The following is a 15,737-nucleotide window of genomic DNA, read 5'->3' as shown; positions in this document are numbered from 1 at the left end:
AATATTCATATGTATAAATATGCACACACACATTATAGATAAAGCAAAAAGAGAAAAGAAGGTCCAATGGCACTACATTTAAGATAAATAGGAACTACTGCCCAATGAAAGGATACTTAAGTATTAATAACTTGAGTTCCAGGGTTGGTGCGGTGTATAATAAAGACTAAATTTGGGGAGAATAGGAGACCCTCCACAACAAGTATACACTAATAGCACTCCTGAGTCCTAAGAGGTGGGTGAATCCCAATGTATTAGTAATCAGAGAACTTATGTCAATTCCATGAATGACAAAAAATGAGTCATAGTGGTGAGAGAATAAATTAAAATATAACTTTTATTGGTTAAATTTATTAAAATTGTCACACACACACACACAGTTAAAACTACGGATAGAGGGGATTGGACAGCGTGTCATACAGGTATGAGATGCTAACAATATAGCATATTAAGTATCAGTCACCTCCGATAAAAGGATATTATAGGGAAAAACTAGCTATTATATAATAGCCAGAATTAACTATTGGAATCACATATAGTATGTTATGGTGACTAATGCTGATAACTACTCCTGAATAGATATGGCGTAGTGAAATCGTGGAGGATATAGGTTACCAGATGAGCATAAATGCTAGAGCACTATTCGATAACAACCAACTATGTGGAGATATTAGTATTATTGGGCACTTGGGGTTATCCTCCAATAACTGGGTTCACACAAATGGGAAGGAAAACAAGGTGGTAAATCCAGAGATAAAAAATCTATGTGTATGTCCACATATAAATAAATAATTTAGGATACAGGGCATATTGTATTAAAAGCATATCGCTACAACAATAACAATTCACAGTAAAGCATGCTATTATAGCAGTTACCTTGTTTGATCTCAAGTGAATGGTTGAGTTAAAGTGTACCTATTGGGAATTATACAATAATAGTATTCACTTTTACCAGTCATATACTGTACTTATCCCAATTTTAGGTGTACTACAAACTCTTGACAAACCTAAACCACTGTTAAAGTGGGAGAATATGTAAGAACTGTGGTTTATTGTTTATATGCCTAATACTACCAACTATAAATTTGATTACAACTAATATTTTTCTGGCAATGGAAGTTTATGGACACACAAGCCTATGTCTAGAATTGTCTTGTAACTCATTTTAGCGGACGCCTCAATCAGACTAATGCATGTTTCTATGATTGGTCATTATAATAAACACATTGGCACATTAGTCAGCTGGATTTATATGCAGTTATCAGTCATGTTGCAACATATTTAGGATCACACATATAGTGGATAGGATCAGAGGCACCCACTTACCTTGGATGTACTACAATAATATCCTAAATTATTTATATGTGGACATACACATATAGATTTTTTATCTCTGGATTTACCACCTTGTTTCCCTTCCCATTTGTGTGAACCCAGTTATTGGAGGATAACCCCAAGTGCCCAATAATACTAATATTTCCACATAGTTGGTTGTTATCCAATAGTGCTCTAGCATTTATGCTCATCTGGTAACCTATATCCTCCACGATTTCACTACGCCATATCTATTCAGGGAGTAGTTATCAGCATTAGTCACCATAACATACTATATGTGATTCCAATAGTTAATTCTGGTTATTATATAATAGCTAGTTTTTTCCCTATAATATCCTTTTATCGGAGGTGACTGATACTTAATATGCTATATTTTTAGCATCTCTTACCTGTATGACACGCTGTCCAATCCCCTCTATCCGTAGTTTTAACTGTGTGTTGTGTGTGTGACAATTTTAATAAATTTAACCAATAAAAGTAACATTTTAATTTATTCTCTCACCACTATCTGACTCATTTTTTGTCATTCATGGAATTGACATAAGTTCTCTGTGATTACTAATACATTGGGATTCACCCACCTCTTAGGACTCAGGAGTGCTATTAGTGTATACTTGTTGTGGAGGGTCTCCTATTCTCCCCAATTTTAGTCATATTATAGATATATCCTGCCATTTTCATCACAATCAAAAAAATCCATCCTCATTCATTAAATAAAACAAAAAATCCCAGCAATTGAGTCCTAGAATATTTTATTATTATAGCTTATAAATGCTTGAATATTCGAGTGTAATAAAGAAAAAAGGGAACAGCAATGTTTGTCCATTCGTCCTCTCACTAACCCCATCCTCCATGTTTCTTTAGTGCCCGTTTATTTCGAGTTTTTATTATGCAGTGAGTGATGATATCACGTGCAATAGAAAACAATCAAGAAGTGCTGAGGCACTGGCACTTTTTGTGGTGTAGATAGCATCTTCTGAAGCCTATATCTCAGGTGTCCCAACAAACAGAGGGACTTGTAACCCTCAGTTAAAAGAATATGTATTAGCAATGTCCAAGAACTCTCTGGTACAGCAGTATATGCAGCACGCCCGTGCTTAACACGAAGAATTATGTATCCCCAGTAAGTTACAGGAGATCACCATATAAATAGCAACAATGCACCTAATGTATTTACTATATAGGGGGGTAGTGGCTATAAAGGAAAGCTGTAAAGTGACCATCATAGTAATAACTATCACATAGCAGCAACTGATCCAGGAACAGCCAAAGAGATACAATATAGAAGCAGCAGATCTTTTGCCCCTCCCTGAGCAGTGAATATGTAAAGCGTTAGGCAATCACTGTACTGCCCCCTTATTTCAGTTCTTTTGACCGACTTGCATTTTAGCCAATCAGTGCTGACTTATAAATAACCCCACAGGAGTGGAAACAATAGAGGTGGCCTTCACAGGAGTGAACACAATGTTATCTATGACACACATAAACTAGCACTGTCTAGCTGTGAAAAACTATCAATTCCCTGAGCATAGAGGGGGGACTTCAACGGCTTAGATATTAGCATATGAGCCTACCTAGGTTTAGCTTTTAACAATGAATACCAAGAAAACAATGCAAATTTGATAAAACTGAATTGGAAAGTTGTTCACTGCTGGTCACAAGCAGAAACTATTGCTAACCCAATAAGCAGCTGAAGTCAAATGGTTCACCTGTACAACTGCTGCAGCCGATTGGGTCTGCTCCAGTTTCTGTTCAGGACAGTATTTCCCTGCGGCTCCTGTGCAGTAGTGTATCTATGTGTTATCCCATTGGGGAACACACATACAGGGAGTGCAGAATTATTAGGCAATGAGTATTTTAACCACATCATCCTCTTTATGCATGTTGTCTTACTCCAAGCTGTATAGGCTCGAAAGCCTACTACCAATTAAGCATATTAGGTGATGTGCATCTCTGTAATGAGAAGGGGTGTGGTCTAATGACATCAACACCCTATATCAGGTGTGCATAATTATTAGGCAACTTCCTTTCCTTTGGCAAAATGGGTCAAAAGAAGGACTTGACAGGCTCAGAAAAGTCAAAAATAGTGAGATATCTTGCAGAGGGATGCAGCACTCTTAAAATTGCAAAGCTTCTGAAGCGTGATCATCGAACAATCAAGCGTTTCATTCAAAATAGTCAACAGGGTCGCAAGAAGCGTGTGGAAAAACCAAGGCGCAAAATAACTGCCCATGAACTGAGAAAAGTCAAGCGTGCAGCTGCCAAGATGCCACTTGCAACCAGTTTGGCCATATTTCAGAGCTGCAACATCACTGGAGTGCCCAAAAGCACAAGGTGTGCAATACTCAGAGACATGGCCAAGGTAAGAAAGGCTGAAAGACGACCACCACTGAACAAGACACACAAGCTGAAACGTCAAGACTGGGCCAAGAAATATCTCAAGACTGATTTTTCTAAGGTTTTATGGACTGATGAAATGAGAGTGAGTCTTGATGGGCCAGATGGATGGGCCCGTGGCTGGATTGGTAAAGGGCAGAGAGCTCCAGTCCGACTCAGACGCCAGCAAGGTGGAGGTGGAGTACTGGTTTGGGTTGGTATCATCAAAGATGAGCTTGTGGGGCCTTTTTCGGGTTGAGGATGGAGTCAAGCTCAACTCCCAGTCCTACTGCCAGTTTCTGGAAGACACCTTCTTCAAGCAGTGGTACAGGAAGAAGTCTGCATCCTTCAAGAAAAACATGATTTTCATGCAGGACAATGCTCCATCACACGCGTCCAAGTACTCCACAGCGTGGCTGGCAAGAAAGGGTATAAAAGAAGAAAATCTAATGACATGGCCTCCTTGTTCACCTGATCTGAACCCCATTGAGAACCTGTGGTCAATCATCAAATGTGATATTTACAAGGAGGGAAAACAGTACACCTCTCTGAACAGTGTCTGGGAGGCTGTGGTTGCTGCTGCACGCAATGTTGATGGTGAACAGATCAAAACACTGACAGAATCCATGGATGGCAGGCTTTTGAGTGTCCTTGCAAAGAAAGGTGGCTATATTGGTCACTGATTTGTTTTTGAATGTCAGAAATGTATATTTGTGAATGTTGAGATGTTATATTGGTTTCACTGGTAAAAATAAATAATTAAAATGGGTATATATTTGTTTTTTGTTAAGTTGCCTAATAATTATGCACAGTAATAGTCACCTGCACACACAGATATCCCCCTAAAATAGCTATAACTAAAAACAAACTAAAAACTACTTCCAAAACTATTCAGCTTTGATATTAATGAGTTTTTTTGGGTTCATTGAGAACATGGTTGTTGTTCAATAATAAAATTAATCCTCAAAAATACAACTTGCCTAATAATTCTGCACTCACTGTAGTATTGCACAGTCGCTAGTGTTAAAACATATGTTCTAATAAATGAGAACCTGTCATTTTTACACTATAATCACCTTTTAATTATACTACTATCCAATTTCACTTCATTACACCATTAGAAAACACTCACCAATTCAACTCCAATAATGTATGGACTTGTCATAAGTTTGACTACCCATGTGTAATGTTTAGTTGGTTAAAATAATTATTCTTTAATATATGACCACGGAATTACCTTTTGGAATTGATTCTGCCAAGCTTGATGCATCTTCTGGAAGTCAGGAGGAGGTTTTGTTTTTATGGGCACTGGAAGTCGACTGCATTTTGGATCTTGCACAGTTGGATTTTTCTTACCCTGCAGTTTGCATGCTGGAGCGCCCAAACAATTCTCTTTTCCTTGGTTATTTTGATTTAAAGATGACTTATTATTACCATCTACAGAATGTCCCATGATTGCTTGCATTTTGCCAGTCTAGGGAGGATCAGTGATGATGTCAGGAGCAGCTTCTAAATCCCACTACATTTGATAGGGTTAAATAAAAAGATTAACATTTAATTGTGTGTAACAGCCAAGTGTCTAAACTGCATACCTAAAAAGACTACGCAAACAGCAGTTTAACAAATTCAATCACAGCCTACAAATTATTTTAGCGTTCTAAATTATTTTCTCGGCCATATTATTTTACTTCAAAACTTGGTATGGGGGTTCAGAACTCGTTAGTTCAGCAAAGGTACGAAACCTCGGAGTGCTGATTGACGCTGGACTATCTTTTAAACAGCAGATTTCCTTCGTAATAAAATCTGCCTACTTTCATCTGAAAAACATAGCCAGGATACAACACTTAATTCCACCGGATGATATGCCAACATTAATCCATGCATTTGTATCCTCTAGGCTAGATTACTGCAATGCACTTTACTTGGGCCTCCCAAAAAAATAACTCCATCGCCTTCAGACAGTACAAAACGCAGCAGCCAGACTATTGACCAATCAAACTCGCTCCTGCCACATAACACCTGTTCTCCACTCCCTGCTTCCAATTATTTGGCTTCCAATTAAAAATTGGCCTGTTGACCTTCAAAGCCTTAAACAACCAAGGCCCACAGTACCTGAAAGAGCTCCTGACACCCTACATCCCATCCCGTTCACTTAGGTCAGCCAACACATCCCTCCTCTCAGTGCCAAGAATAAGGACAAACTCAGGCTCCAGAGCATTCTGCCACTCATTACTGTGCGCAATCAGAGAGGCACCGTCCTTACAGACTTTAAAAAAAAAAAAAAGCTAAAGACCCACCTCTTCCATCAGGAGTTTCTGAGGGTCAGATAAGCGGACTGAATGCCTTTTATGTCTTATGTTGGTATACTTGTAAAGTGCTTTGAGTCTCAAAGGGAGAAAAGCGCTATATAAATCGCAAATTATTATTATAGATGAGGGCTACCAACAATACTACAGTGTTTGTGTCTCCAGGAACAAAAATGGGAGCCATATTTTGGGGTGTAAAGTCCCTGTTCTCCCACACCTGCACACAGAGCCTTAAGAGACAGATTACAGTAATGTTCACGCAGCGCAACCTTAAAGGGCAGCTTGGCAGCGGCTCACATAGTCTTAAAGGGGCAAGCGCGCACACAACCTTTAGTGGCTAAACACGCAAAGTTTTAAAGGGAGCGATAGTATGCATCCGGAAGTGATGCAAGGAGCCTTAAAGAGACGCTCTGTCTTAATAGGACAGTGGCACATGCACGCACACACAGAGTATTCACAGCCTTTAAAGGGACAACTTGCACGACATACACACAGAATTAAAGGGACAGATCACAGTAATTTTCACTCAGCGCAACCTTAAAGGGCATTACTGCGATCAGTCCCTTTAAGACGGTGTGCGTGTGGTGCTGGTTAACCCTTTCAAGGTGTTTTTTTGTCTGTCCATTTAAGACCGTTAACCAGGTGCTACCCTGCCCTTTAAGGCTGTGCTGTTAGCATTATTTTCTTAGCAGTTTGTACAGTAGGTACTGACAGGTCTGCTTTAATGTGAATGTAAACTGACAAATGTAACCAGTTTTTAAAAATCCTATTAAAAACAGGGGCACTTTCAGTCATCAAAGTTTACATTTCACCGGTTTTGTTCAAATACTTACCTTTTCTTCTTGAAAGCCGGACCAGCGATCCCCAGCCTGCCGCTCATCTCTTCTTACGTCAGAAATGAAGAATCCGGCTTCCTCTGATTTTTTTTTTCTGTTGTATAAAAAGACGAGCAGCAGGCAGGGGAATCGCTGGTTCGGCTTTCAAGAAGAAAAAGGTAAGTATTTTAACAAAACCGGTGAAATGTAAACTTTGATGAATGAAAGTGCCCCTTTTTTTTTTTTTTAAATAAAATTTTTAAAAACCAGGCACACATTCGTCAAAGTTTACATTCACTTTAAACTAAACCCAATTTTTTCTTTCTTTCATGATTCAGATAGAGCAAGCAATTTTAAAGAGAATGTAAATTTGATGCTAAAGTGCCTGGTTTTTAAAAATGATTAAAAACAACGGCACTTTAATTCATCAAAATTTACATTTCACTTGTTCAAAAATAAACTTACCTTTAAAATTTGACAGCAGCTCCAGCTTCCTCCGGTCGTCGCAAGAGATTTCTGACGTCAGAATCGATGGATCGGTTATCCTCCAATCACGGCTTCCCCCCCGGGGGAATCAGTGTCTGATTCAACGCCGTGATTGGAGGAAGCCAGATTCCTCATTTTAGACCCAGGAAGAGGCTTTGCGACGGGTGGAGGAAGCTGGAGCTGCTGTGAAGATTAAAAAAGGTAAGTTTTTTTCTCAACAGGAGTGAAATGTAAAATTTTGATGAATTAAAGTGCCCCTGTTTTTAATCGAATTTTTAAAAACTGGGCACTTATGCATCAAAATTTACATTCACTTTAAGCAACTTTCTAATGTACTCCTATTATCAATTTGTGATGCATAGGACCTGGCCCATTTTTGGTTGAGAACCTGGGTTATGCTTGCTTATTGCTGGGTAAATGTAAGCCTCCAATAAGCAAGCGCTATCCATGGTGCTGAACCTAAAATGGGCTGGCTGCTAAAAAAACAGTTACAAATGTCTAAAAACCTGTAGGCTCAGGCTGAGGGTTTGATACAATGTATCCATGTAGGTGAGCAGAGCTGGCTGGTGAAAGTCTGAGGAGAACAGGGACTTTACACCCCAAATTATGGCTCCCCTTTTTGTTCCTGGAGACACTGTAGTATTGTTAGTCCTTGTCAGAACCTGCATAACAATTTTTGAAGTAAAATTACGCTAAACTCAGATTTTACTTTATTTTAGAAAACTTTTTTTTCTCTGAGCTTTGTGTACAAGACCACATGCTGGTGAGTCCGGCTGTAGAGAAGACTGTTCCATGAATGGGCCTCACGTACATGTTCGTTCATGCAAGGTAGTAAATGAACCGTGTAGAAATAACAATGTAAAATATTTCTAGCATTAATTCCATGAGATTTAGACAGACAAAGCTGTTGCCAAATCAATTTAATGAACATTAAAATAAATAATAATGGATAAAAAAAATAAAGAACAGCTGACAATAAATTAACTTTAGCGCAACATACATTGTGTATGAGGTATATTGTTTATTGGGATGGCTTTCCTTACCTCACCCCATAAATGCCAGAGAGCACAGCAATACAGCAAATTATAAAAAAAAGTTGCAATACTCAACGACAACAAAGCGATTAAAGGGTGCAGCTGTATAATACACACCTCACACTGCTGACAACCTTCTGTCGCAGGCTCAGTCCGGGTCATGGAAGTCCAGTACCAGCCAGAATAAAATTTGGGCCTAGCATCAGTTCTCAGCTGTTTACAGCCAACAGACACAACTTCTCCAGTTCGTAAAAAGCAGCAGTTTCTAATTGGATAACTGAATCAAGGAAGGGCTGAGCCTCGCACGGTTAAAGCCAATGGCGTACAAAAGGGCGTGTGAAGGAGGAACCGTGCTGACACGTGACAGCATACAAGGTTGGACTATAGAGACGGTGTTCTGGCAGATGAGCCAATTGATGCTCACTTGATGCGGGTAGTCAGGTACCAGAATTGAGAGAATAGAAAACAACAATGTCGTAAAGGTACAGAAGCAACGCAGATGTGTTCAGCTGCGATTGTTGATGCTGAACGGTGTTGTATCAGAAATGGTGCCCCTGTAGAATTCTGGGTCCTCGGCTCTTCGGCAACAATCGGAACTCCGACCCCCACCACAGCTACTCCCATTCTCCTCCCACCTCATACATTTCCATATCCCTTCTTGAAAGCTCAGTCTCCGTGCTCGTGAGAAACATCCCCTCCGCCGCCACTCTGCTATCGCCACAGCTTATTCTGCTGATCTAATGCAGCTTGTCACACGCTCCCTTCAATATTTCATTATACAGCTCCTAATGCTCTTCGGAAATTCTCCAATACACAGTTTGTAATTTCAAATAAAGATTAACAATAATAATGTGCATGATTCTATACTAATTTTGTTCTTTGGATATCCTTTGTTGAAAATACTTTATTGAAATACTCCAATATATATTCTGCTGCAATTTTGTTTATATGTTTAAAGAAACAGTTTGTAATATCAAATAAAGATTAATAACAATAATGTGCATGATTCTATACTAATTTTGTTCTTTGGATATCCTTTGTTGAAAATACTTTTTTGAAATACAGTACTCCAAACAATACATATTCAGCTGCAATTTTTTTTGTTTAATGTTTAAAGAAACAGTTTGTAATATCATCAAATAAAGATTTATAACAATAATGTGCATGGTTCTTTACTACTTTTGCTCCTTGGATATCCTTTGTTGAAAAGACTATTGAAATACTCCAATACATATTCTGCTGCAATTTTTTTTATATGTTTAAAGAAACAGTTTGTAATATCATCAAAAAAAGATTAATAACAATAATCTGCATGGTTCTTTACTACTTTTGTTCTCAGGATATCCTTTGTTCAAAATACTTTTTGAAATAATCCAATACATATTCTGCTGCAATTTTTTTTGTAATGTTTAAAGAAACAGTTTGTAATATCATCAAATAAAGATTAATAACAATAATGTGCATGGTTTTTTTAATACTTTTGTTCTATGGATATCCTTTGTTGAAAATACTTTATTGAAATACTCCAATACATATTCTGCTGCAATTTTTCTTTAATAAATGTTTAAAGAAACAGTTTGTAATATCATCAAATAAAGATTAATCACAATAATGTGCATGGTCCTTTACTACTTGTCTTCTCTGGATATCCTTTGTTAAAAAGACTATTGAAATACTTCAATACATATTCTGCTGCAATTTTTTTGTTTAATGTTTAAAGAAACAGTTTGTAAAATCATCAAATAAAGATTAATCACAATAATGTGCATGGTTCTTTACTACTTTTGTTCTTTGGATATCCTTTGTTGAAAAGACTTTATTGAAATACTCCAATACATATTCTGCTGCATTAAAGAAACAGTTCGTAATATCAAATAAAGATTAATAACAATAATGTGCATAATTCTATACTAATTTTGTTCTTTGGATATTCTTTGTTGAAAATACTTTATTGAAATACTCCAATACATATTTTGCTGATTTTTTTAAAAAATGTTTAAAGAAACAGTTTGCAATATCAAATAAAGATTAATAACAATAATGTGCATGGTTCTTTACTACTTTTGTTCTCTGGATATCCTTTGTTCAAAATACTTTATTGAAATACACCAATACATATTCTGCTGCAATTTTTCTTTAATAAATGTTTAAAGAAACAGTTTGTAATATCATCAAAAAAAGATTAAGAACAATAATGTGCATGGTTCTTTACTACTTTTGTTCTCTGGATATCCTTTGCTCAAAATACTTTATTGAAATACTCCAATACATATTCTGCTGCAATTTTTTTGTTTAATGTTTAAAGAAACAGTTTGTAAAATCATCAAGTAAAGATTAATCACAATAATGTGCATGTTTCTTTACTAGTTTTGTTCTTTGGATATCCTTTGTTGAAAAGACTTTATTGAAATACTCCAACACATTTTGCTGAATTTCTTTTTTAAATGTTTAAAGAAACAGTTCGCAATATCATCAAATAAAGATTAATAACAATGTGAATGGTTCTTTACTACTTTTGTTCTCTGGATATCCTTTGTTGAAAATACTTTATTGAAATAATCCAATACATATTCAACTGCAATTTTTTTTGTTTAATGTTTAAAGAAACAGTTTGTAATATCATCAAATAAAGATTCATAACAATAATGTGCATGGTTCTATACTAATTTTGTTCTATAGATATTCTTTGTTGAAAAGACTATTGAAATACTCCAATACATATTTTGCTGCAATTTTTTTTAAATGTTTAAAGGACCAGTAAATACAACAGATTTGCATAATCAACAATGCAAGATAACAAGACAATACAATAGCATTTACTCTGAATTTCAAATGAGTAGTAGATTCTTTTCTAACACATTTAAAAGTTATGTATATTTCCACTCCCCTGTACCATGTGATAGCAATGAGCCAATCACAAATGCATATACGTATAGTCTGAGTTCTTGCACATGCTCAGTAGGAGCTAGTGACTCCAAAAAAGTGTAAATATAAAAGACTTTGCACTTTTTTTGTTTAATGGAAGTAAATTGGAAAGTTGTTTAAAATTACATGTTGTATCTGAATCATGAAAATTCAATAAGACCTGAGTGTCCCTTTAAATAAACAGTTTGTAATATCATCAAATAAAGATTAATAACAATGTGCATGGTCCTTTACTGCTTTTGTTCTCTGGATATCCTTTGTTGAAAAGAATTTATCGAAATACTCCAATACATATTCAGCTGCAATTTTTTTGTTTAATGTTTAAAGAAACAGTTTGTAATATCATCAAATAAAGATTAATAACTAACGCCTAGATTTAGAGTTCTGCGGTAGCCGTCAAAAGCAGCGTTAAGGGCTCCTAATGCGGGTTTTGGCCACCCGCTGGTATTTAGAGTCAGTCAGGAATTGGTCTAAAGCTCACTTTCCAGCCACGACTTTTCCTTTGGGGAAACACTTCCTAAGTCTGCACCTAACACCCTAACATGAACCCCGAGTCTAAACACCCCTAATCTTACACTTATTAACCCCTAATCTGCTGCCCCCGCTATCGCTGACCCCTGCATTATATTATTAACCCCTAATCTGCTGCTCCGGACACCGCCGCAACCTACATTATCCCTATGAACCTCTAATCTGCTGCCACTAACACTGCCAACCCCTATATTATATTTATTAACCCCTAATCTGCCCCCCCCAATTTTGACGTTACCTTACCTACACTTATTAACCCCTAATCTGCCAACCCCGCTATCGCTGACCCCTGCATTATATTATTAACCCCTAATCTGCTGCTCCGGACACCGCCGCAACCTACATTATCCCTATGAACCTCTCTGCTGCCCCTAACACTGCCGACCCCTATATTATATTTATTAACCCTTAATCTGCCCCCCCCCCCCCAATTTCGACGTTACCTTACCTACACTTATTAACCCCTAATCTGCCAACCGGACCTCGCCGCTACTCTAATAAATGTATTAACCCCTAAAGCTAAGTCTAACCCTAACACTAACACCCCCCCAAATTAAATATAATTTAAATCTAACGAAATAAATTAAATCTTATTAAATAAATTAATCCTATTTAAAGCTGAATACTTACCTGTAAAATAAATCCTAATATAGCTACAATATAACGAATAATTATATTGTAGCTATTTTAGGATTTATATTTATTTTACAGGCAACTTTGTATTTATTTTAACTAGGTACAATAGCTATTAAATAGTTATTTACTATTTAATAGCTACCTAGTTAAAATAATTACAAAATTACCTGTAAAATAAATCCTAACCTAAGTTACAATTAAACCTAACACTACACTATCAATAAATTAATTAAATAAAATACCTACAATTATCTACAATTAAATCAACTAAACTAAATTACAAAAACAAACACTAAATTACAAAAAATAAAAAAGATTACAAGAATTTTAAGCTAATTAAACCTACTCTAAACCCCCTAAAAAAATAACAAAACCCCCCAAAATAAAAAAATGCCCTACCCTATTCTAAAATAAAAAGTTAACAACAGCTCTATTACCTTACCAGCCCTTTAAAGGGCTTTTTGCGGGGCATGCCCCAAAGAAATCAGCTCTTTTGCCTGTAAAAAAAACACAATACCACCCCCCAACATTACAACCCACCACCCACATACCCCTACTCTAACCCAAACCCCCCTTAAATAAACCTAACACTGCCCCCCTGAAGATCTCCCTACCTTGAGTCATCTTCTTCACTCAGCCGAGCAGTGATGGACCAAAAGAAGACATCCGGAGCGGCAGAAGTCTTCCTCCTATCCGGGCAGAAGAGGACATCCGGACCAACAAAGATCTTCATCCAAGCGGCATCTTCTATCTTCATCCATCCGACGAGGAGCGGCTCCATCTTCAAGACCTCCGGCGTGGAACATCCTCTTCTCCCGACGACTAGACGACGAATGAAGGTTCCTTTAAGTGACGTCATCCAAGATGGCGTCCCTCGAATTCCGATTGGCTGATAGGATTCTATCGGCCAATCGAAATTAAAGTAGGAAAAATCTGATTGGCTGATTGAATCAGCCAATCAGATTCAAGTTCAATCGGATTGGCTGATCCAATCAGCCAATCAGATTGAGCTCGCATTCTATTGGCTGGTCGGCTCAATCAGATTTGTCCTACCTTAATTCCGATTGGCTGATAGAATCCTATCAGCCAATCGGAATTCGAGGGACGCCATCTTGGATGACGTCACTTAATGGAACCTTCATTCGTCGTCAGGAGGAGAGGATGTTCCGCGCCAGAGGTCCTGAAGATGGAGCCGCTCCTCGTCGGATGGATGAAGATAGAAGATGCCGCTTGGATGAAAATGTTTGCCGGTCCAGATGTCCTCTTCTGCCCGGATAGGATGAAGACTTCTGCCGCTCCGGATGTCTTCTTTTGGTCCATCGCTGCTCGGCTGAGTGAAGATGACTCAAGGTAGGGAGATCTTCAGGGGGTAGTGTTAGGTTTATTTAAGGGGGGTTTGGGTTAGAGTAGGGGTATGTGGGTGGTGGGTTGTAATGTTGGGGGTGGTATTGTGTTTTTTTTTACAGGCAAAAGAGCTGATTTCTTTGGGGCATGCCCCGCAAAAAGCCCTTTTAAGTGCTGGTAAGTAGTGATGTCGCAAACCTTAAAATTTCGGTTTGCGGACTCGAACTTCTGCTACTGTTCGCGAACCGCCATTGACTTCAATAGGCAGGCGAACTTTAAAACCCACAAGGACTCTTTCTGGCCACAATAGTTATGGAAAAGTTGTTTCAAGGGGACTAACACCTGGACTGTGGCATGCCGGATGGGGATCCATGGCAAAACTTCCACGGAAAATTACATAGTTGATGCAGAGTCTGGTTTTAAGCCATAAAGTGCCTTAATCACCTAACATTCAGAATTTTTTTTGAATAACGTGCTTTAAAACATCAGGTATGATGTAGTATCGATCAGATAGTGTAAGGGTTATGCCCGCTTCACAGTGACAGACCAAACTCCCCGTGTAACGCACCGCAAACAACTACAAACAGTCCATTTGCACAACCACGAGTTAGATAGATTTGATAGTTAGATACATAGATTACATAGATCAATAGATGCAATATACATATGATAGATACGAATTACATAGATCAAAAGATGCAATATACATTTGATAGATACGAATTACTTCGATCAATAAATGCAATTTATATTTGATAGATACGATTGATAGTTAGTTAGATAGATAAATAGATAGATTTGATAGATATATGATTTCCCTGACAGAGTATAACAATAAGACATGCGTTCTGGGACCCGTGGTGTGTTAAGTAGTATTATTCTTAGCAGTTTACTACCTGTTATTCCCCCTATCGGGGGAGGTCTATATGGGCTGCATTTTTGGAACAGGGAGATGGAAGAAGATGATTGGTCTGTCCTCCTACTTCAAATTTGGCCTAAACACAAGTGGCTGTCTCAAAACAGTCCGGCCACGAGATAGATTTGATAGATAGATATACATAGATTGATAGTTAGATAGAATCGATAGAATTGATAGAAGATAAATAGATAGATTTGATAGATATATAATTACCCTGACAAAGTATAATAATAAAACATGCGGTCTGGGACCCATGGTAATTAGGTTGTGTTAAGTAGTACTATTTTTAGCACTTTAACCCCTGTTACTCCCCCTATCGGGGGAGGTCTATATGGCCTGCATGATTACCCTGACAAAATATAATAATAAGACATGCGGTCTGGGACCCATGGTAACTAGGTTGTGTTTTAAGTAGTACTATTCTTAGCACTTTAATCCCTGTAACTCCCCCTATCGGGGGAGGTCTATACGGCCTGCCTGATTACCCTGACCAAATATAACAACAAGACATGCGGTCTGGGACCTATGGTAACTAGGTTTTGTTTATATTAGTATTATTCTTAGCACTTTAATCCCTTTTACTCCCCCTATTGGGGGTGGTCTATACGGCCTGCCTGATTACCCTCACCAAATATAACAACAAGACATGCGGTCTGGAACCCATGGTAACTAGGTTGTGTTAAGTAGTACTGTTCTTATTAGTTTAATACCTGTTACTCACCCTATCGGGGAAGGTCTATATGGCCTGCATGATTACCCTGACAAAATATATAATAATAAGACATGCGGTCTGAGACCCATGGTAAGGTTGTGTTAAGTAGTACTATTCTTATCACTTTAATCCCTGTTACTCCCCCTACCGGGGGAGGTCTATATGGCCTGCCTGATTACCCTGACAAAGTATAACAACAAGACATGCGGTCTGGGACCCATGGTAACTAAGTTGTGTTAAGTAGTACTGTTCTTAGCAGTTTAATACCTGTTACTCCCCCTATCGGGGGATGTCTATATAGCCTGCATGATTACCCTG

At 37.8% G+C, this 15,737-nt stretch overlaps 1 protein-coding gene across 1 annotated transcript in view; it reads right to left on the bottom strand.

The window, feature by feature from the left end:
* LOC128652572 (uncharacterized) overlaps positions 1–8,788 on the bottom strand; it is a 194,019-nt gene extending 185,231 nt beyond the window's left edge. Inside the window, exons 1-2 of the mRNA XM_053705504.1 lie at positions 8,470–8,788; positions 4,949–5,230 (exon numbers count right to left, since the gene is read on the bottom strand). Of these exons, the coding sequence (XP_053561479.1) occupies positions 4,949–5,176 (228 nt within the window). The 5' untranslated portion in view covers positions 5,177–5,230; positions 8,470–8,788. The remainder of the gene's footprint in view (positions 1–4,948; positions 5,231–8,469) is intronic.
* Positions 8,789–15,737: the final 6,949 nt, after the last annotated feature.

The sequence above is a fragment of the Bombina bombina genome, chromosome 3, assembly GCF_027579735.1.
Source record: "Bombina bombina isolate aBomBom1 chromosome 3, aBomBom1.pri, whole genome shotgun sequence".
Classification (NCBI taxonomy): domain Eukaryota; kingdom Metazoa; phylum Chordata; class Amphibia; order Anura; family Bombinatoridae; genus Bombina; species Bombina bombina.
The sequence above is the reverse complement of the archived record's forward strand: the minus strand, read 5'-3'. Positions and strand labels throughout refer to the sequence as shown.